Below are 22,584 nucleotides of genomic sequence, written 5' to 3'. Positions count from 1 at the left end.
CATAAAATTGGTTTGGTCTTGATGGAGTTGCACTAATAAATTTAAAGTTTAGCTAAGTTTTAAGTAGAAGTCCCTCCCCCCCCCCCCCCAAATAGACAGGTATTGTGTAAGTTTAAATGTTTTTACCTGCTGAAAGAGGTAGTCTTTTCTTGGTTTGAAAATATTTAATTGTGAATTTGGAAATGATGATTTCTGTATTTCACCTCCATAATAATTGATTTTGCTGTTTATCTTGAATTTATTGAAACACAAACAAAACGTTTTGGTATTATAATACTGATAACTTTGACAATGGGATAATCCCATGAAGAAATATATTTTAACAAATAAACCTGATAGTCTAGTAGATTAAAATCTAGAGATCTTAAGATTATATTTAGTGACTTCAAAAAATCAAATGACCTCTGAAGCCTTTTGTTGCTAGGATTGATTCTCCTAATGATAACTGGTTTCAATATCTTTCCCAACTCTTACAACAAAAAAAAAAAACCATACTGAATAATCATTATCAATTAAAGAACTTCTGTAGAAGAACACTTTGAAGGAAAAAAGGACAAGCATCTCATCTAAAAGGTTTATTTGTTAAATTGGGTGTGGTGTTACTTTTCAGAATTATCCCAGTGGAGGAATGCATAGAAGAAAAATACATCTGTTGCATTTTGTAAGCATCGCTTACTTGTTTAATAGAAAGGCAATGCAACAAAGTCCACAAACAAGTGATCAAGCATTTGCAGCAGTTGACTCTCATCAAAACCACTATGGATGTTGCTGTACCCAAACATTCCTAATGATTCATTCTAGCTTTAAAGAAATAAAAGAATTCCTTGAATTCTTCAACATCATATATATATATATATATAAGGTTTACCTTATGAGGATAGGTTGAAGCTGTATGGGTTATAAAGTTTAGTTGATAGGTGGAAAAGAGAGGACATGATAGAAACTTTTAAGCTATTAAAGGGGGTTTATAAAATAATGCAAAGGAAAGTTTTCAATATATGACAGGTAGAGAACTAGGGGGCCATCCATGGGAGTTGTGTAAGAGTGTTATTATAGAGGGTGTGTAGACCAGATTATTTTGTGGAGAGTGCAACAGATTGTCAGAATTAGTTGTGAGTTCCCTGACAGTGATTGACTCCAGACTCTAAGTGAGTCTCCAGACACCACAGAGATACCATATAATACTAATAATGGGAATGTAAACCTAAAGTAACCTTTCTGGTGAAAATTAGCAAAATAAAAGCAGATATTACAACTGTATCTCCTGCAATACTCTGTAATAAAAGATAAAGCAGTTAACATTTAAAAGAACTGGTCTTTAGAAATATTGCTTTAGTTATGAATAAATATAAGTTTATCCAAGTGATGGATCTGATCTATTTACATATGTCATTCAAATAAACCTCAGCATACTATTATGGATGCATCCTACAAAAGTCTCTTGAGCATATCTCATTATTAGATATTCTCAACACACACACACACATGCCTTATAGTCATGTTCAGTTCCTGTTTGTAAATCCAGTTCGCTAAGACTCCACACTTATGAGAAAATAAAACAGAAAGATCAACCTGATCTTGTAATAGTCCATCAAACAATCAGGTAGATCTATTTCTGATTACAGATAATTATAATAACTATCTGTAATCTGAAAACATAATAATTAAGCACCATCAAGATAATGTTGCCATATGGTTAAACAATATGCAAAAACTATGATTTGGGATTATACTATTTACCCAAAACACAGTCAATTGGCAATTCTCTATGCTAAAAGAAATTCACTATAGAGCAAACTCTTATAACCATTCCTGTGGACTCTATGAGTTTCCTGTAGCAAGTCAACTGAATTTCTTTCATTATCATATATAAAGATTACTTTTGGTCTTACTATACCATAGGAGATTGTATAATGGATGATTTTATAGTGACACCACATGCATGAAATGAGCTCTTGTGTCTCATATTTTGTAAACTGATATTTGCATATTATTATTATTATCCAGGCCTCCATGGAGTCAAAAGACTCATTGTGTGAGGTCCTTCCTAAGAAACACAAAGTCTATCAAGACTCATTGAGGGGAGGTCCCCTCCCCCTAAGAAACACGAAGTCTATCATACCACTCCTTAAACTCATTGACCGTCCTCACTCTTACCACTCCATCAGGCAATGCATTCCTTGGTTCAACCACCCTCCATGAAAAGAAACCACTCCTTACCCTCTTACTGACGGTTTCCTTGCATAACTTCCAAAGATGGCCTCTTGTCATCACTCCTTCTCTCTGTTCAACCAAGTGAAAGAACTCCCCAGTGTCAACCCTGTAACCACCTTTCAACAGTTTAAAAGTCTCAATCATATCACCTCTCCTTCTTCTATCCACCAAACTCTGCAGTCCACATTCCCTCAGCCGATCCTCATAACTAACATTGTACAGTCCTGAAACTATCTTTATTATTCGTCCCTGTACCCTTTCCACAGTTAATTTATCCCCTTCAAATCATGAGAACAATAGTCTAAGTGTGGTCTGAACAGAGTCTTATACAATGGAATGATAACCCTTTTATCTCTGCAGGTCAGTGTCCTTCTCATTATTGCAGCAATCCTCTGTGTGCTACCTTCACCACCTTTGCAATATGTCCCCTAAATTTCAGGTTTCTATCAATCATCAACCTCTCCCTCTACTTCCTCCAGTAAAACTCCTCCCATATAGTATGCAGCGTCCCATCAATGTTTCCCAAACCTCAAGACCTTATATTTTGTTGCATTAAACTGAGACCCCCATTCATTTGCCCATCTATCTAGCTTATTCAAATCCTCTTGCAGGGCTACCACATCTGCAGTATTACTAATAATCCTTCCCAGCTTTGCATCATCCGCAAACAACTGAATATCCCCCCCCTTGCAATCCACTGACAATGTCACTGATATAAAGGTTAAACAATATAGGTCCCAGCACTGCGCCCTGTGGGACCCCACTTGTAACCCTATGCCTCCTTGAAACTGCTCCACCATACACAACTCTCTGATACCTATCGGACAGCCAATCGTGAATCCAGTTGACCAATCTGACATCTAGACCCATGTGCTGCAACTTAAATATCAGCTTATCATATGGCACCCTGTCAAATTCCTTCACTAAGTCTAAGAAAATGGCAGTATATGCCTTTCCCTTATCTAATGATCTTGTAACTTTATTATAAAAGGCTAGCATATTGCTAAAACAAGAGTGCCCCTTCACAAATCCATGTTGACTCTCACAGATAACATTACCCTCATCTGCCCAATGTTGTATATGGTCCCTCACTACTTTCTCCAAGATCTTAACAACTACTGATGACACACAAACTGGCCTATAATTAGACGCTTCCAGTCTGCTACTGCCCTTATGCAATGGCACTATCTTACCTTTCTTCCATTCCATGGGCACCTTTCCCGCAGCCAGACTTTCATTGAAAAGCCAGGTTAAAGGCACTATCAGTTCCCTAGCACATTCTCTCAAAACTCGTGGTGAAATACCATCCAGTCCCAAAGCTTTATTGACACCCAGAGTTCTCAGTATTTGAAACACACTCTCCTCCTGTACCTCTAAACCTCGAACCTGCCCTATCCCTCTAGTATTAAAACTGACTCCTCCAAGATGAAATACTCCAATAAAGTGTTCATTGAACAATTCCACTATGTCCTCTGCATCAGTCACTCTATTCCCATTTTTATCCCACAATATCATTCTTCCACAGTCATTTCTCCTCCTACTGGCCACATAGCTAAAAAATTCCCTAGGATTTTTTTTGGATCTTAGAGCCAATCTCCTCTCATATTCCAGTTTTGCCTTCCTTACCATACTAGTCACTCTTCTACCTGTGTCTTACATTCTTCATGCATCTTCTCTTCACCTTATATCTCTTCCATAGCCTCTTTTTCACATGCAATTCCTGTTTAATATTGTTTGTCATCCACTATACTCCAAATTGTGTTAGCAGCAACAGTAAGTTGTATACCACAAGTGAAGAAGAGGAATACAACTTACTATTGCTGCTAACAAATATTCTTTCACAATTTCCCATGCACTAATGATATCCCGGCCTTCCAATTCCTCCCTCCATGAAACTTCCCCAAGTTGATGTCTTAGACTATTATAATCACCTGCCTTATAATTCCAAATACGTTCCCGTCTCTTTGATACTCCTGCATGTCTATTCATTTTCCAAGTCAAAACCATATGGTCACTCTCTCCAACTGGTGGGAGAGATGTCATCTCAGTTATTATCAACTCTTCTGATGCTATAACCAAATCCAAAACTCTTGAACCTCTTGTTCCCTCTATTACATGTTGCCTAAGACATTTGTCCCTCGAGAATTCTAGAAATTCCATTCCCTTATTGCTACATGCATCTTCCTCTCCCCAATTTATGCTACTGTAGTTAAAATCTCCCATAACAATCATTCTTCTTGCACTTGCCAAACTCATTTCATTTAACTAATTTGATTCAATAAATTTATTAATTCATTTTCAGGTTCTTTTTGGAAATGTCTTTTATACTTAATTGAAAAGTCAAGATGATTATCAAATATAAGTCCACCATAGGATGCTGTTGATGGTCTATTAAAAATATTTGATACAATTATGAAGATACTGTTCATCACTTTTTTTTTATGAACTTTTATATCTTGAGCAAAAGTAACATGTACAATGAAGGCAGGGTGGTAAACTTTAGCTTCACATATAGCAGAATATTTAAAGCCAACAATTATCAAACCAATACCATTAGCAAGAATATATTTTAGCATTTGATTTAGAAAATAGTTCTGTGTTCTACACTTGTTTTCAACTTGCTCAAAATAACAGCTTTTCATGGTGATGAAATATAACTTCTCACATGGCAATGAAAGTTTAAATCCCAAAACTGTCAACTTTGATGACTTGTTTTGCTATTATCATTCTATCAAACAGCTGAAATAATTATTAAATTCCCTCCACTTTCAACATGTGCTGTAAGCAAGTTTGAAAAAGATTTCATACCACCTCTTGCATAAAATGAAATATGTATAATATTTCAAGAGATATGTAGTATTACTTGTCTGTATTTTGCAATACTTAAAACAATTAAATTATTTTAGAATAATTTGTAATATGAATATGCTTATCCAGCCAAATAAAGTGCCTTCTCCTTTGTGAATATATTTTACTTCATAAAGTTTTAAGAAACTTTCACTGATTTTTGGAAGAAAAGAAAAATTGTCAATTTATGTGTTTAACTTTAGGGTTGCCCTACAGTTCTTACAGCAGATGTATTTATGCATTTCAAGGCTTATTTGTGTCTTTTTATTTTTATTTTTAATATTTATATTAAATAATATTATTCAACATTATTTAATATAAATATAGTAATAACACAACATAAATTATAGTATATTTTTATAATTTCAGTAGTGAAGATAGTTACTGGATAGCTTTCATGCATGGTGCTAATTTATACGCAGAATAAAAATTTAGCTTGAAAAGGCCTGAGGTTAATACTTTTTTAGTTGGTAGTACATAATGAGACCAAAAGCTCTCTTTTTGAATATTATAAAGTTTGAAAACAGTAATCATCACTGTTATGCAGAGTCTGACAATAAAGTAACAAGGCTGATTTTCTTACAAAACATTAAAATAAAATAAAATAAAATCAGATTTTTATCAAAACTTATGGATTACCATCATGCTATCATGGAGATACATGAGTTCCAGACAGCACTGCTGAATGTGAAATGCTTCTCTCAGACAGAGAAATGAGGTTAATAAAGATAAGCAATTTGAAATGCCCAATAATATCACATTAAGATAAAATATAGAAAAAACTGAGATGTTTGGTACAAAATAGCTGATAACTGGTAAAAAAGACAGTAGAGGAGTTAATTATGTGTAAAGAGGTTCCAAGAAATAGCACTTAAAAGCAAAGTTGCAAGGAAAAGAAAATTATATTGAAGATCACATCTATTTGCCTTATTCAGCACCTACTCCATCTAACTTTTTTTTTTAATCTCTACTCCCCACTACCTCAATTTCCTTGAGGTAGTGGGGACCAAAACCTCAACAGAAGTTAATAGCAAATAAGAATACTACAGCCTGTTTTAACAATTCAACTAAAAATTAATTATGAACCTTTCGAAACCTGAAAAAGATGCATAACCTGAACTGTGGAAGAACTTACTTCAAAGGTTTTCATTTTTGCAAATAGTTATTATTACAGTATTATTACTTTATTCTTGGATTTTGTATTGTGTTGTAAAGTGATCATAGCAGCATTAACTGTCTATCTGAAATTTTTATTTTAATTTCAAAGCTATAATTAATTATATTTGAAACTTTATAATTAAAATTTTAGACATGATAAAACTAAGGTATTATCATTCTAAAATGTTTTGTAATATATAACATATTGAAAAACTGCAATATAAATTTTTGATATATTAACAGCTTTTATTCTAACATTATACCTGAAACAAATGAAGTTAATAAATAAAACACCTTATCTACTGTATCGATTAATTTGTATGCTTTAACCACCATATATTAGCCTTGACACTAATTACATGGATGTGAAATGCCAATTGAAATAACATTTGGATACAGTTAGAATAACATGGATATGAAGCATAAATTAATAGATATATTTCATATATATGGCTGTTTGTGGGGTTAAATTTTTATTAGTTATGAACTGAATGATAATCAATTTTAGTAATGCGTAATGTTCTTTAGAAGATATGTATAATGGAATTCAAACCTGCATTAATTAATCAACTGGCTGAATTTATACATTATTTTCATCTTTTTGTAATGAAATTGCTTTATCAATTGTATTTAATCAATTTATCCTCTAAAGGGAAAAAGTTTCATTAGTCTGCTCTTTGTGGAATAATTCTGTTTTCTGTGAAGAGTGCCCTATTTTTTCTACTGTCTGCAGTGCTGCTGCTAATTTTTATATATGTCTATATGTATTTATAAAGTCAGAATGCATTGTAATTTATGTGAGTCAAGTGGTTGTACTAATTTATCTTTAATAATAAAATATTATTTGATTCTTATGATTTCAGTTTTTTGCTAGATGGCTTTCTCTTTACATAATTAACATTGAAAGTTTATTTTTCACTTGGTTAGAGTATAATAAAATTAGTTTAATCCTTTATCCAAGTGTGAGCAAACAAAGTTTGCGCCTGAAAGTATCTTCAGGACTGGGGTAAAATCCAGAGTAATTTATTAAAAAAGGGTGGCACACCATTTGGCAACTCCTATAGGTAGAGATGACCTGCTAATGCTTCTGCCTGGTATCTCCACTTGGGCCTGGCTCCCACTGAAGAGACCTCAATAAAGGTCGAAACTAATCTGGGTAGTGGCCCTTCCCTTAATACATAACATTAGACATATCCGCAAAGAGATGTGTTTTGCATTATAGGAGATACTGAGATAGGAGTGTTGGTATCTTGCTCCACCTTTGCAACGAGTTGCCCTAGTGTTGTACCACCTTACCCCAGTCCTGAAGATACTTTCAGGTGTAAACTTTGTTTGCTCACACTTGGATAAAGGATTAAACTAATTTTATTATAATTAACATTATTTTCGGTAGTAATTAATGTTATTTTCTGCAGTAGTTAATTCTTGCAAGAGTCAGACTAAGTAATGATCTTCTTGAAGCAGAAAAACATTATCTTACTGTTGCAGAAGAGATTTTGTGTGTGGGGGGGGGGAGTCATTTCTCTGTTATTAAGATTTCATCGGTGTTAAACAAAACTTTAAAACTAATTTAAATCCTGTATTAAAAAGTTTACTGCCAAAAATTTCCCATGGCACTAATTGGATGTTAGGGGCTTGATTTCATTATAAACAAGTCCAGCTACGCATATGATTTTATCACCTGTTTGTAAAATACAGAGAAATGATTAAAAGAAAATGAATGCCATGAAGCATAGAAGGGAGAAAAAAGTAGATGCATAAGTTAAACTGGTGGAGTCACAAGTAAAGCCCTTTTTCTCTTCCATAATCAGAAATTCATGAACAAGTGGATACTCCATTTTTGTCACTCAAACACAGGATAGTTAGCTGATCTCAAGTAAAGATGACAAAGATTGTATTCCCAAGAAAATCGCACAGTTCCAGATCATATGACTAGAAAGACATAACACACAAAAAAACACAATTCATGGCTATAGTTTCCCTTTATTGTAATATTAAACAGTTAACTTAATTTCACATAATTGAAACCTGCCACTGACAGGTTTTACCTGTGTGAGGTATATGACAAACTATAAGGGACTTTGGTCAAATACCATTTTATTGCTAAGCACAGAAGTAACCTGTTGATATTTTTTGTAAACAGTGGGAGGTCCCTGGGAAACTTACTAGAAAAGGAACTGCATTAGAGATCAAATGAAAGAGGATGGGGAGAAGTTATTTTGACAGGTTGGAAGTTGGGCTTGAAACAGAAATCGGCAGGAGGATGGTTTTATAGGTATAGAGGAAAGTATAGGAATGATAGAAGCCAGTTTAGGAGAATAGCAGCCGTGAACCCTTCACAAATGGCATGGGAAAGAAACAGAACATCTCTGAGAAAGTGGTAGGAGTGAGTCTCTGAGAGAAGGATTAAAAACTAACTGAACTGTCCCCATTATGGATGTACTAAGAATTTTATAGAGGTCAGAATTTATGTAACATTAGCAGTTGCGCATGAAAAGTGGTGCCTTAAGTGGAAAAGAACCAATTTTTGGTACCATGAAAGGAATTAAAGTATATATTGATCAAAGAAGACAAATCTGATCTTGTCAAGATATTATCACAGGCAAGAGGAGATGAAGTGAGATCTTTCTTTTAAAAAAGAAGACAGGACCATGTTTGATTTAAAGTAGATGCAATTATCCCAACTCCCCATCCCCTACACACACACACACACACACACACACACACACTAAGAATATCACTGAGACACGAATTATGGAAAATGTTGATGCTTAAGTACCACAACGTTTGTCAGATGAAGAAGAGGAATGTAGTGTATTGTCATCAGCAAGACTGCATAGAATTTGAGATCACTTTAAGGTAATTTATATACAAGAGGAAGAAGGTGAAAATACTTAGACTTAGTGGTAGTCCAACACTGGTAAGAAAACAAGGTGATGCCACTTACTATAACATATATTGAATGAATGGAGAGGAAACTGGTTATCAATTACAAAGGATGAAAAGCAGGCAAGAGAAGTTTTGTAAGTAGGTCTATATGCCAGACTAAAAAATTGTGGAAATGTCAATAAGGACTACACAGCTTTCTCCTAGTCACACAGGGGTGTGTGGCTAGAAGATTTGCTGTGAAAAGAATTGGACTGTTGATGACCCTCTCATTATATTTGAGAATGATGGGATGATAATTTGATGGCAGATATTTATCCTCCTCTTTATCTATTCTTGAAACAAAATAGATGAGTATGAAAGACTGTAGAGATTATAATAGGACAGTAACTCTCGTAGAAAGGCTTATACGTTGATTATACATGATTATTGCCAGCCTGGTTTAGGGTGTGGGGCACAGAATGAGAGTAGAATCTATGAAAGATTCTATTCTCATTCTGTTATAATTACCCGGTTTCTGTCACTTCCAGGAACAGTCTCTCCTCATGTAGGAGGCTTAATGGAATTTAAACAGCACTCAGAAAGGATTAAATATGATTTTAATACTACCAATATTTCATCTCAGTCACTGAGATATCTTCAGGAATTACAAAAAACTAATGTAACACACACACACACAAATGCAACACAATACTAAGCTAAATATGTGGGTGACTCTCAAGTCCTATCTAGGTGGCGTGCCCTCTGTGGGCGATTGTAGGCAGCCTAGAATGTAAGGTGAGATCTCTGATGATTAATGTTTCCCAAATTTTCAGGAAATACAATAAATGCAACTGTATTTATTTATTTATGCAACTGTATTAAATAAATACGATTGCATTAAACTTCCAAAAATTAGGAAACATTAATCATCAGAGATCCCACTTTACATTCTAGGCTGCCTACAATCGCCCATAGAGGGCGCACCACCTAGAGAGGACTTGAGAGTCACCCATGTGTTTAGCTTAGTATTGTGTTGCATTTGTGTGTGTGTTACATTAGTTTTTTGTAATCCCTGAAGATGTCTCAGTGACTGAGACAAACGAAATATTGGAAGTATTAAAATCATTTTTAATCCTTTCTGAGTGCTGTTTAAATTCCATTAAGCTTCCTACATGATGTCCTCGCAGCACTTAAGCCTCAACACATGAACAGTCTCTCCTATTTAAACTGGGATTTGTGAAGTAGCCTAGCTTTCTTCCATCTCATGAAGTCTTCTTTCTCCAAGGCATGTTGTGAGAGTTCACATTTTGGTTGCCTGCTCCAGATGTATTTTTCATGTTTCTTTTTTTTTTTTTTGAACAAGGTAATCTATTGTGTATGTTCAAAATGTTCCATCCTGATGATTCTTGATCTGAATCACAGCAGAGGCTATGGAAATTTGAACATGAAAATAAATACAGTATTCATGGAAAGCCATTAATTTCAGTGGACTGCTACTTTTAATTATACACTCAGTTAACAGAAAATTGTTTCTAATTCCTTTCTATTTTAAGAAAAAAATTTATTAAAAAAAAAAAATATATATATATATATAATAAAAAATCCTTCTTAAATTCTCAGGTTTATATTTAACAAAATCATTGAATAATGTTTTTTCAATTAATGGAGAGGGGAAAATGCATGGGTATTGTTAGTTAATGCTTGTTTTTGTCTAGTTAATAGGAAAACTTTGTACTAACAATAGATATCCATTATAGGATTTTAGCTCTTATAACAAATCTTGTTCCAATGCTTTAACTGATGGGTCTTGTGTCACTGCATGCTCTCTAACTGCTCCTTCTGTTGAAATAAAAAAGCAATTTAGATGCAAAATAAAATAAGCATCTGCCACTACAATAGCAAATCATTTATGCTCAAAATTTTACATGAACCAAAGTGTAGAGCCGAAAGTATAGTTAAGTTATTAAAATGATATTATGGATCCAGACATATTTTATAGACAAATAGAGAAAGAAAATGAGCCTCTGTGGTTTAGTTCATTTTGAAGGAACCCTTTGGTTGGAACCACCTGGTTCAAATCCCATCTATGGCACAAAGAACCTTTATCAGTTTATCAGCTTTTCAATTGAAGGTGAACTAGCTGGTCTCATACAGAATTGGATGCTCCCCCCCCACCCCAGTAACGCAGATTTTTTGTCCTTTAAAACAGGAAAACAGCCCCATCAACACGTATATCTACAGACAGAATATACTTATCAAGGAAGGAAGGAAGGAAGGCAATGGGAAACCACTCTGTTCTATTATTATTCCCTAATAATGTAGTATCACTACCCCCACCAACCATTAGGCTGAGGAGAGAAAAAAAAAAAGAAGAGATTGAAAGAGGCTTAAAAACTTTTTCGAAAATGAATATATTTCTTTCTATATCGTAGCTATAAAATATAGCTGAATATATAATATCTTTAATTTTAACATCTTACCTATGCCAAATTGAAGCCTTTCAGCTCTACTGTTAATCTAATTATGTATCTACTCAGAGTTTAATTATGATGAATTTAACTTTATGACACTGGATTGCTATGGTACTGAGAGAGTTTTTGCTGTTAAATCTGATCTCTGATTAGAACCAATAGTTTGAAACAGCTGTAGACCAGTGAAACCTAATTTAAGCGCTAATAAAAGGTAAATATACAAGGTCCTCAGAGCCTGTATGTTCGCATTGTGTCTTTTAAGTAATGCAAACTAAGGTAATTTCAATACCAAAAGTTATATTCTCGTAAGTTATCTGCGAAATTTTTGGAAATTTTTTAAAGTTTATTTCTATATTTAGTTATGAACTATAGAAAGAAACTTAACAATTCTGTTAAATACTGCATTTTTTAAATGTGCATGTCAAATTTATTCCGTATATACTGAACATACCATATCTAAAAATAGCAACTATTTAAATTTGTTATGGGAGACCTCTAGAGAAACAGGACCTCGTCAAGGTAGGCCACATATCACTCACACCATAAGTCACACATTCTCTTGAATTCATTCATGCTATTTGCACTTACCACCTCCAAAGGCAAGCTATTCCAATCACGTACTGTTCTATGAGAGAAACTAGCTCTCACCCATTTCTTGACTGCATTCATTCTCAACTTCCATGGATGCCCTCTCATTCTCTTCCCACCCTCATTAAAAAAAAAGAATTTTTCTCCCCCCCCTCATCTATTGGTATCCTGTATGATCCTTTCAGAAATTTCAAGGTCTCTCTCTCTCATATCACCCCTCTTTCTCCTGTTTGAAAGTTCAATGTCTAGAAATTATGGAGACAAACACCTGCTGTGCTAGAGCAATTACTTTACTTACAACTAAGATAAAATAACTCTCAAAGTTTCAACCTGTATAATCAAGGTCATCATCAGGAATACGTTTATATAATCTAAAACACAAAGCTACATCACAAATTCACTTTAGTAAGCTACAGCATAACTATATTCACCATTCACTCTAGCCTGACCTCAGGTGATGGAAAAAAAAAGGAAGAGCAAAATTTAAATTTATATATATATAATTATAAATAATTATATATATATATATATTTAAAAAGAATTGAATGACTTAAACCGAGAGAAAAGGAAAAAATGTTTATTATTATCACACAACTAGTTTCAGCTTTTGACATCCTTCGTAAGTGCACATTATAAAAGAAATAACCATTAAACATGGAAGAAACAACTGTAAACATCATGGAAAGTAAATGTATATATTTAACGTTAAAACGTTGCAGTCAACGTATTCGTTGACTGCAACGTTTTCTCTCTTTGGCTACGTTGTTCCCTCTTTGGCTACATTGTTAGACGTGTGTGTGTGTGTAAACTTAGGAAACACAGCATGGAACTTAATGCGTTTTAGAAACACTAACCTGTTGATGTCCAGGCCTATCTTCTTCAGTGTTTTCTGGAAATTTCTTATATTATTAAGAGAAGCCTCATCGTAAGGGCTATAGATAAATCAATCTCCATACATCTATAGCCTTTATGACAAGGCTTCTCTTAATAATATAAGAAATTTCCAGAAAACACTGAAGAAGATAGGCCTGGACATCAACAGGTTAGTGTTTCTAAAACGCATTAAGTGCCATGCTGTGTTTCCTAAGTTTACATCTAACAATGTAGCCAATGAGGAAACAGCTTTGAATACGTTGACTGCAACATTTTAACGTTAAATATATACATTTACTTTCCGTGATGTTTACAGTTGTTTCTTCCATGTTTAATGGTTATTTCTTTTATAATGTGCACCTGACGAAGGCTGTCAAAAGCTGAAACTAGTTGTGTAATAATAATAAACCTTTCCTTTATATATATATACATATATATATATATGTAGAAAGTATTTTACCTTGGGTATAATAAATGTTAACGATACCAAGCTATTTTAAACCTGGTTTTACTCCATTTCCTAAGTAAGCAAACAGACAAACAAGTCAAGTTTGCACCTGCACGTATTGGAAGTGTAGCTGACCCTCAAAGTAGTGCAAGTCAAGGCAACTCATGGTAAAAGTAGAATAAGCTCTGATCACTATTCTTAATATTTACCCTTAATGCACAGCCCATCTCCTTGAGGAGATGTATGATGCTATGTATTAAAGGCAAGGGCCACTATCCAACTCATCAGTGGGAGCCAGGCTAGAAATACCAAGATTTTAGTAATATAGAGCTTATAAGTATTTTACCAGAACAAGTTACCATAAGGTGTTTTAACCTTATTAAATAAAAATCTCTGGATGTTTAAAATAGCTTGGTATCTTTAACATTTATTATACCCAAGGTAAAATACTTTCTACATTTATATCTCATCCAGAGATTTTTATTTAATAATGTTAAAACACCTTATGGTAACTTGTTCTGGTAAAATACTTATAAGCTCTGTATTACTGAAATCTTGGTATTTCTAGCCTGGCTCCCACTGATGAGACCTCAATAAAGGTCGAAACCAGTCTGGGTAGTGGCCCCCTTGCCTTTAATACATATCATCATACATCTCCTCAAGGAGATGGGCTGTGCATTAAGGGTAAATATTAAGATTAGTGATCAGAGCTTATTCTACTTTTAACATGAGTTGCCTTGACTTGCACTACTTTGAGGGTCAGCTAGACTTCCAATACGTGCAGGTGCAAACTTGACTTGTTTGTCTGTTTGCTTACTTGGGAAATGGAGTAAAACCAGGTTTAAAATAGTTTGGTATCTTTAACATATATATATATATATATATATATATATATATATAATCATAATTAAGTGGAATTACATCAATTGCTACTGGTTAAATTCTCAGCAGTCCATTATTTTTAGCTTCTGATTATTGTCCATAGATCAGGTTTTCTTGTGTTTGGAGATGTTTTTCTTCTGTTGTTCGTATACTTCAATACTATATGGGTTGCAAACAGACCTTCCAGACTCTTGGAATTGCTAATCCTTCATTCTTTTTGAAATTGGAATGAAGAATCTGCATTTCACAAACTTCTTTGAACTTTCTTTCATTACCAAGTTTTGGTATAAGGACTGAATGCTTCCAGTCAATTTTGTGGCACATTTGAATTGCACGATCAGAAAGGTCTGTTTTTCTATAATGAAGAAATTTAATGTGCTATATGTGTTCTTCTTTTCTTATTGGAATTATACATCCTTTTTCATCAAGATAGCATTACAATGGTAGGAATAATTTTGCTGAGTTGGTAATAATGATGCCTTTGTTAGTTTTCAGAAATTTTAGGGCTATTATTTCTTCTTTGTTTTGGTTTCTACTTAGTGGTTTATTATAACTTAGTATTCATTCCAATAACAATGTAACTTAGTATTCATTCCAAGAAAGAAGGCTGTAATGGTTTGGCCATGTGACCAGAATGGACACAGAACGGTTACCAACTAAAGCTCTGGATACAATGATGGAAGATAAAAGGTTCCAAAGGGCGGCCTAGAATTAGATGGATAGACAATAAAAGAGGACCTGAAAAACAAAACACAACAAATGACACCAAACTGGACAGAATTGTTCAGACTCTCCGGGGATAGACAGAAGTGGAAAGAGTTCGGTCAGCCTCATCATCCACATACATGATGCGGGAGAGAGAGAGAGAGAGAGAGAAGAAGAAGAAGAATATAACTTAGTATGTTAGACATTTCTATTAATATTTTATAAGCTGTAGTAGAAGCAACTTACCTAGAAAAAAAACTTAACCTATTTGTATCTGACAGGAATATATACCAATTGGTCAACTACAATCCAACAATCTGGAGTAAAACGAAAACAACAGAATTATTTAAGTTAGTCACAATGTGGCAAAGTGAAACATTTAAAAAGCTGTTACCACATTATGCTTGCACTCCGAGAATTTACAGTCTTCCAAAAATACCATTGCAATTAGCTGAAGGAATGACAGCCATAATTATCACAGCCAAGAAACTGGTGTCAGTTTCTTGGCTGTGATAATTAGCCATTCCCCACTCCTATATAAATAATACACAACACTTCATAAACAAAATTAAGAACATCACACTCGACAACAAAGATTTATTAGTCAGCTCTGATGTAACTGCACTTTTCACAAATATCACAATTAATGACATTGTTCTTCTATAGAACAGATTTTTGCCAATATCACACTCCTCTTTGCTCATGTACATTTCTCTGGTTATTTTTATATGGCAAAATAATCTCTACTTACAAAAAGAAGGTATGGCAATGAGCTCTCACTTCTCCCCTTCCCCTCCCTCATGGCTAACTTTTATGTGGAAGACTTTGAGTAGTGAGCTCTAGATTCATCAAGTCTAAAATCCCAAAGTCTAGATCAGATATATTGATGATGTATTCACCATTTGGCCTATAGCAGCTATACACCCTCTGTCCAAAAAGAAATCGAACTTTTTGAAAACAGAAGAAACTAGTGGCGCCACCTGTTGTGTCTTTTTGTTGTCAAAAGCAGCAACCTTCATTAGTGTTGTGTCAACTGTTTATGACATTTGTTTCATTAGAAGCCGAGTTATAGTGCCGAGTGACAGTGTGTTTTGACGAACGGTTGGAAAATGAGTTTCAAACAGAGAGCTGATTAATTTTGTGTTAAACTTGGTAAAAGTTTTACCGAAATGCATCAAATACTTAAAAAAGCATACGGTGATGAATGCTTATCCCATATTCCAGTTTACGAGTGGTTTAAGAGATTTCAAAGTGGTCGTGAGACGCTTGAGGACAACGAAAAGCCGGGCAGTCCAAAAACTGGACTGAGCGAAGCTAACATCCAAAACGTGCATGATTTCATCAAAGAAAACCCAAAATCGTCCATGAGATTGAGGGAAGATGAATTGGGAATTCCAAAATCAACTGTGCACAACATTTTGACCCTTCATAAATTGAATTCGGGATTTGTTCCCCACAAGTTGACTGACGACCAAAAAATGTATCGAATTGAACACTGCAAGGACCTCATTAAAACCATCGTAAAGACTCACACTTTCTTGAAACGATCGTTACTGGTGACAAAAATGTGGTGTTTTGAGTATGAGCCCGAAACAAAGTGCCAGAGTGCTGAGTGGAGACCACCAGAAGAGGAGCATCCAAAAAAAAGTTGCTTGGAGAAGTCAAAAGTAAAGACAATGCTGATTTGTTTCTACAATCCCGGGGGCATTATCCACAAAGAATTCATTCCGCCTAGAAAAACGGTCAATGGCGAGTTTTATCTCGAAGTTTTGAAGCGATTGATAGCAAGAATTCATCGCATACGGCATGAATATCGTGATGCAGGCAGCTGGTCACTTTTGCACGATAAGTCACCATCTCATCGTTCGAACATTGTGAGACAGTTTTTGAGCAAAAACCAGGTTTGTGTGTTGGATCACTTGCCGTATTCACCTGATTTAGCACTCTGTGACTTCTTTCTCTTTCCCCGACTTCATTTGCCAATGAAAGGAAAGCGATAAGACACCATTGAAAACGTTCAAGCAGCAGTAACCATGACCCTCAACAGTATCCCAAAAACCGATATAAAAAAACTCATTTACTATTACTATTATTACGGGCAACTCCAGGGAGTCATTAGACTCATCGAGGGAGGCCCCAAATCATATTCATCACAACTATTCGACATTCATACAGTATCTATCATACCTCGCCTTAAACTCATTCACTGTCACAGCATCCACCACAGACTCAGGAAGCGCATTCCACTCATTCACTACTCTAAAAGTAAAGAACCCAGCTCTAACACCTTTACTAACCACACTTTTGCCCAGTTTCCATGGATGTCCCCTAGTCCTCCCACAACCAGTCCTGTTCTCAAAAATATCTTCTGAATTAATTTTATAGAAACCCTTCAGTAATTTGAATGTCTCAATCATATCTCCCCTCCTCCGCCTATCAACCAATTTTTGCAACCCACAAATCCTCAACCTGTTCTCATACGGTTCATTCCACAGACCTGCTATCATCTTGGTCACTCGCCTCTGGATCCTCTCCACCTCCTCCCCATCAAGAAGAAACCTAGGTGACCAAATCTGAGCACAGTGGTCGAGATGGGGTCTTATCAAGGCTCGATACAGAGGAACAATAACCTGCTTGTCTCTGCTTGTCAACGTATTCTTCAGCAACCAAGTGATTTGATGAGCTGATTTGGCCACTTTTGCAATGTGTTCCCTAAATTTCAATTCCTTATCCACCAACACTCCTAAATCTCGTGCCTCATCAATTTCCTGGAGCACAGTTCCACCAATGCAGTAAACTGCCTCCAATCTTTTCACCCCAAAATGCATAACCTTACATTTTGCCACATTAAATTGACATCCATTCTCCCTAGCCCAGACCTCCAATCTATCCAAATCATCCTGCAAAATTTTGACGTCATCTGCATTCACTATTGCCCTACCCAACTTCGCATCATCCGCAAACAAATGAACTGTTCCTCTCAGATCCTTCCCTATATCATTTATGAATAAATTAAACAGCAGTGGTCCAAGAACAGATCCTTGTGGCACACCACTAGTCACAGGCCGTCTTGTGGACTCTACTCCTGAATAAACCACTCTCTGATATCTCTCCATCAACCACCCTCCATTTCTCTCCATCAACCACCCTCCATTTAATGAATTAACTGACCGTGCCAAACACTGTATCGAATCTGAGAGAGAGTATATTGATTGAAATAAATGATTTTGTTTATGGTTTAAGCAAATACATCCAATTTATCATTTAGATTGAAAATAATAACACTTCCTTTTATGGACACACTTGTTGCACATTTTCTTTCAGGATATCTTTCCTTCGCAGTCTACAGTAAACCCCCCCCCACACACACACTCATACTACCATCCAAAAAAACTAGTATGGGTGGGGGGAAGGGGGCCATCAGCACACTCAAATATAGGACCCTAATGATTTGCTCTAATGAGAATTATAAGCAAAACCTTTATAAAAAATGGCTACAAGAGAAAAATAATTAACACTATCTCTTTCTCAAGAATGCTATCAAAGATTAAAAAAAAATTATTATAATGGCATAGTCATTTCATATAGTGAAGGTTCATAGAATGAGATATTTAGTTAGATGTTGCTGGGGAATGTGAAGGGTAGAGACAAAAGAAACGTATAGCAAACTGTCTTAGTGAACAAGATAAGGGTGATCATTATGAGTCATTTTAATTATGGTAATATGGAGAGATGATACTGGATGCAGATGAAGTCTCTCTAATTTGAGAGAGTGATCATCGGGTGACCACTTGGATGGTGGCCCACCATGTGAAGACTTCAGTGAGGAAGGGACACGTGAAACTAAAAGGTCAATGATTATGAAAGGTATACGAGGCAGCTTGGAGATCATAAAGCTTAAGAAGGTAGGTGAAAATGTATGAACGAATATATTATGCAATCTGTTGGAAGGCAGCACAAAATTATTATCAGTTGCATGAGAAACATAAAGAGCAGGGCAAGAAGGTGACTCAGTAAATGTAGCCAAAGATAAAGTGCAATATAAGTAGTAATTGGCCAATAAAATAACTCATTCTTCTTTTTATTGGCAAGTAGAAAAAAAGAATGATTATGAGAGGATGACATTAATGGATGAAGATGATAGATAAATAACCTCTGCAGGGGATAAAGTTGAGGTATTCAATGAGCAATTCATCAAGGTATTTCATTCTCATAAATGTGGCATCATGAGGAGCAACTGAATACAGAGGATATAGTGGAGTATGGATTGAAGGTTGGCAAACAAGAGGTATATATAGGAATTAAGTAAAGGCTGATATTAATAAGGCAAAGGACTCAATGACATATTATTATTCAGGACACTCCGTGGAGTCATAATACTCATTGTGGAAGGTCCATGCTAGACAACACAAAATCTATCATACACTACTTAAACTCATTCACCATTTGTGCTCTCACTACCCTATCAGACTTGTATTGTTTAGCTTGTATGTTAACAATATCGAGTCATGCATAACTGGAGATATGTAGCTATTTGTAGATGATGAAGTTAGGAGACATAACTTTGGTGACCAACTATAACCTTACAAGTGGAGCTACCCATTTCAGTGTTGAAAAGTGTAGGTTTATGAAATTTGGTAGGCAAGGATGAGATGCAGAGCATACAGCTGGCGGTGATTGAAGGGGGAGGAGGAGGTGTAGTTGAGTGATCTAGGAGTGGTGATTGAGTGAAGTTGGTGGACATCATAATGGATTATGGCCTTGACATATAGAAGTAAAGAGGCTATGATTCCATTGTATAAGATCTTGATTGAGCCATATATGGACTCTGGTATCCCAATTAGGCTACCTGGTTTTACAAGTGGGTGAGGATATCTTGAAGAGGATCTAGAGAGAACTCACTACGGTGGACAGGTCTCTGGAATGTGGGATATGAGACTGACTGAAGAATGCCATTTGCAGAGCCTTGTGAATAGGAGATGGAAGGGAGAGGATATCATTGAGAAATATATAAGTTGGTGAGTTAGGATTGCTACCAAAGTAATGTGGAGAATTTTTGCTAAATGGAGGAAATAGAAAAGAACAATAGGCCATCTCTGGAAGTAGGATAAGGATGCACAGGAGGAGTAGATTCTTTGCCTAGAGAACAAGTGGTGGGTAAAATGCACTGTCTGAGCATTGTGAGTGTAGAAGCAGCAAATGAGTTCAAGCACTGTTTGATGATCTTGTGACAGTGGGACATGATGAGTCTTTTAAATCCATGGAGGTCTAACATCAATAATAAAATAAAATAATATGTTTTGTACAACTGATTATACATCTGAAAAGGTAAAAATTGTCCTGGAAAATATATTAGTTAAGTTTATATCAAAATCTATGTTAATCCCAACTCATCTTCTGCACTTTTCAACATAATTTTAATTACAATAAGCTGCAGTTATCTTACTGACAATTTAGAATTTAATTCACAAAAGAAACAGTTTTATCCATATTGCATCTATATAGTACATACAATGGTGAAGATAAAAATAAATAATTAAAATAAATCTCAAAATATTCTGCCAGAGATGCAAAGATAACGGTGTCTTATGTATGTGGTGGCAACAAGCACGAAATGAGCAGCAAATACTCTTCTGATTTCTATGTTATTTGTGTTATGGTGGTTTAATTTATATCTGTTCCAGTGTGCTGCTTGTGTTCATTACATTTTGATGCATAGCTTGATGTGTGTTTGATTTGATGGAAACTGATGGCTACTATGCAACTCACAACATTTGTGCTGTGTGGCAAATACAATGTGGTCAGCCGTATTGTTCTTCCAGCGACCTTACCATAACAGTATGAAAGATATGGGAGCTTGACTTGTAGGCTTTATGTGTGGTGACAGCAAGCATGAAACGAGAAGCAAATAGGCTTCTTATTTCTATGTTATTTGTGTTATGGTGGTTTAATTTATATCCTTTCCTGTATGAAATGTACATATAGTTCCTGTATGTATAAATGAACGTTGAATCGGCACCATTATTCGACTAGCAAGCTGTGATCCAGGAATGTGTCACCCTGATGTCAAATGTGCATAACTTCCATTTCATCCCCCCCCCCACCAGTGACATCACATCTGGTTGCAAATGGAGATGAGGTGCCCGCTCATACAGAGATGTATCTACTATGATATCTTGTGTTAACGTGATGACCGTTGAAAGGAAAAGAGTCCAATTTTTGAAATGGAATAATTCAAAATGTACTGATGAGCTATAATTTTCTTCAGTTGCACTGTTATAACTAAAAGGTAAGAAATTGCATGATATGTTAAATTTGAAATTTTAGGCATATTCAAGTCCTTTCAAGCTTTGTGTTTTAGGTGGTGATCACTTCCTGTTTCAGATCACTTTTACACTCAGAACAATCTGATGGCATCATCATTATCAACACTAACATAACCTGAGATTCTTTTTTTTATGATCTGTCTGTGTGATGTTATGTACATTTTTATGTTACAACATGCTTTAAATAATAATCCCGAACAGAAATGTAGCAGGTACTTATCACAAGCTTTTCCATTTTCTCCACTATTTCCCAAAACTTTTCTTGAATTCGATCCTACTCTATTGTTTAAGCCTTAAACATAAATTAGCTTTTCTGCATATCAGATACCCTATATAATTATTCAAAAAAAATTCCTCTTTTCCCTGCTAGAATCACAGGCATAAATAAGTCTTATTGTTCACATGCATGATATGCTATGGGATGTACATACAGTTCCTGTATGTGTAAATGAATGTGTATGTGTAAATGTATGTGTATGTGTAAATGTCACCCATTTTGAATCAGGTGATATTTCACCTAATTGTCTTCTTAGTAACAGTAACACTAGCTATACTAATATGGTATATTGATATATTCTCAATAACTATCCAAATAGCTGATACCTCAGTCATGAACATCTATAAACTGATCTACCGGTGACATCACATCTGGTTGCAAATGGAGATGAGGTGCCTGCTCATCCAGCGCTGCATCTACTATGCTATCTTGTGTTAATGCAATGACTGTTGGAAGGAAAAGAGTCCAATTTTTGAAATGGAATAATTCAAAAGGTACTGATGAGCTATAATTTTCTTCAAACCTCCTCTAACCAATCTTCAATATCCATGTGTGATATTGGGGGATTTCAATAGTCATCACAATTTGTGGGGGTTATACTGAAAATGATGGTGGCCTGGTTGGCCAAGCGTATCCGCTCTCCAGCATAAAGGCTGAAGGTTCGAATCCCGTCATGGGCATGAATGCTTGTGATTGTCTGTGGAAATGCTAGTGGTGGTGGGCGGTAGATGATGATGGTAGTTGTGGTTCGTTGTAGTTGGTGGATTGAGTGGTGGAGACAGAGTTGTAGAAGTTTATTTTTCACTTGGTTAGACTATAATAAATTTAGTTTAATCCTTTATCCAAGTGTGAGCAAACAAAGTTTGCACCTGAAAGTATCTTCAGGACTGGGGTAAGGTAGTACAACACCGGGCAACTCGTTACAAA

At 35.3% G+C, this 22,584-nt stretch overlaps 1 protein-coding gene across 1 annotated transcript in view; it reads right to left on the bottom strand.

Annotated features, from left to right (window-relative positions):
* Nucleotides 1-10,713: 10,713 nt before the first annotated feature.
* The window catches only part of LOC150100341 (uncharacterized), a 330,657-nt gene continuing 318,786 nt past the window's right edge, over nt 10,714-22,584 (bottom strand). Inside the window, exon 9 of the mRNA XM_090402716.1 lies at nt 10,714-10,926. Within this exon, the coding sequence (XP_090258842.1) occupies nt 10,856-10,926 (71 nt within the window). The 3' untranslated portion in view covers nt 10,714-10,855. The remainder of the gene's footprint in view (nt 10,927-22,584) is intronic.

Source organism: Typopeltis vanoorti, chromosome 13 (assembly GCF_054136105.1).
Source record: "Typopeltis vanoorti isolate ZY-2024b chromosome 13, IOZ_Tvanoo_1.0, whole genome shotgun sequence".
NCBI classification, from domain to species: Eukaryota; Metazoa; Arthropoda; class Arachnida; order Uropygi; family Thelyphonidae; genus Typopeltis; species Typopeltis vanoorti.
This window is presented reverse-complemented; position numbering and strand designations above follow the sequence as displayed.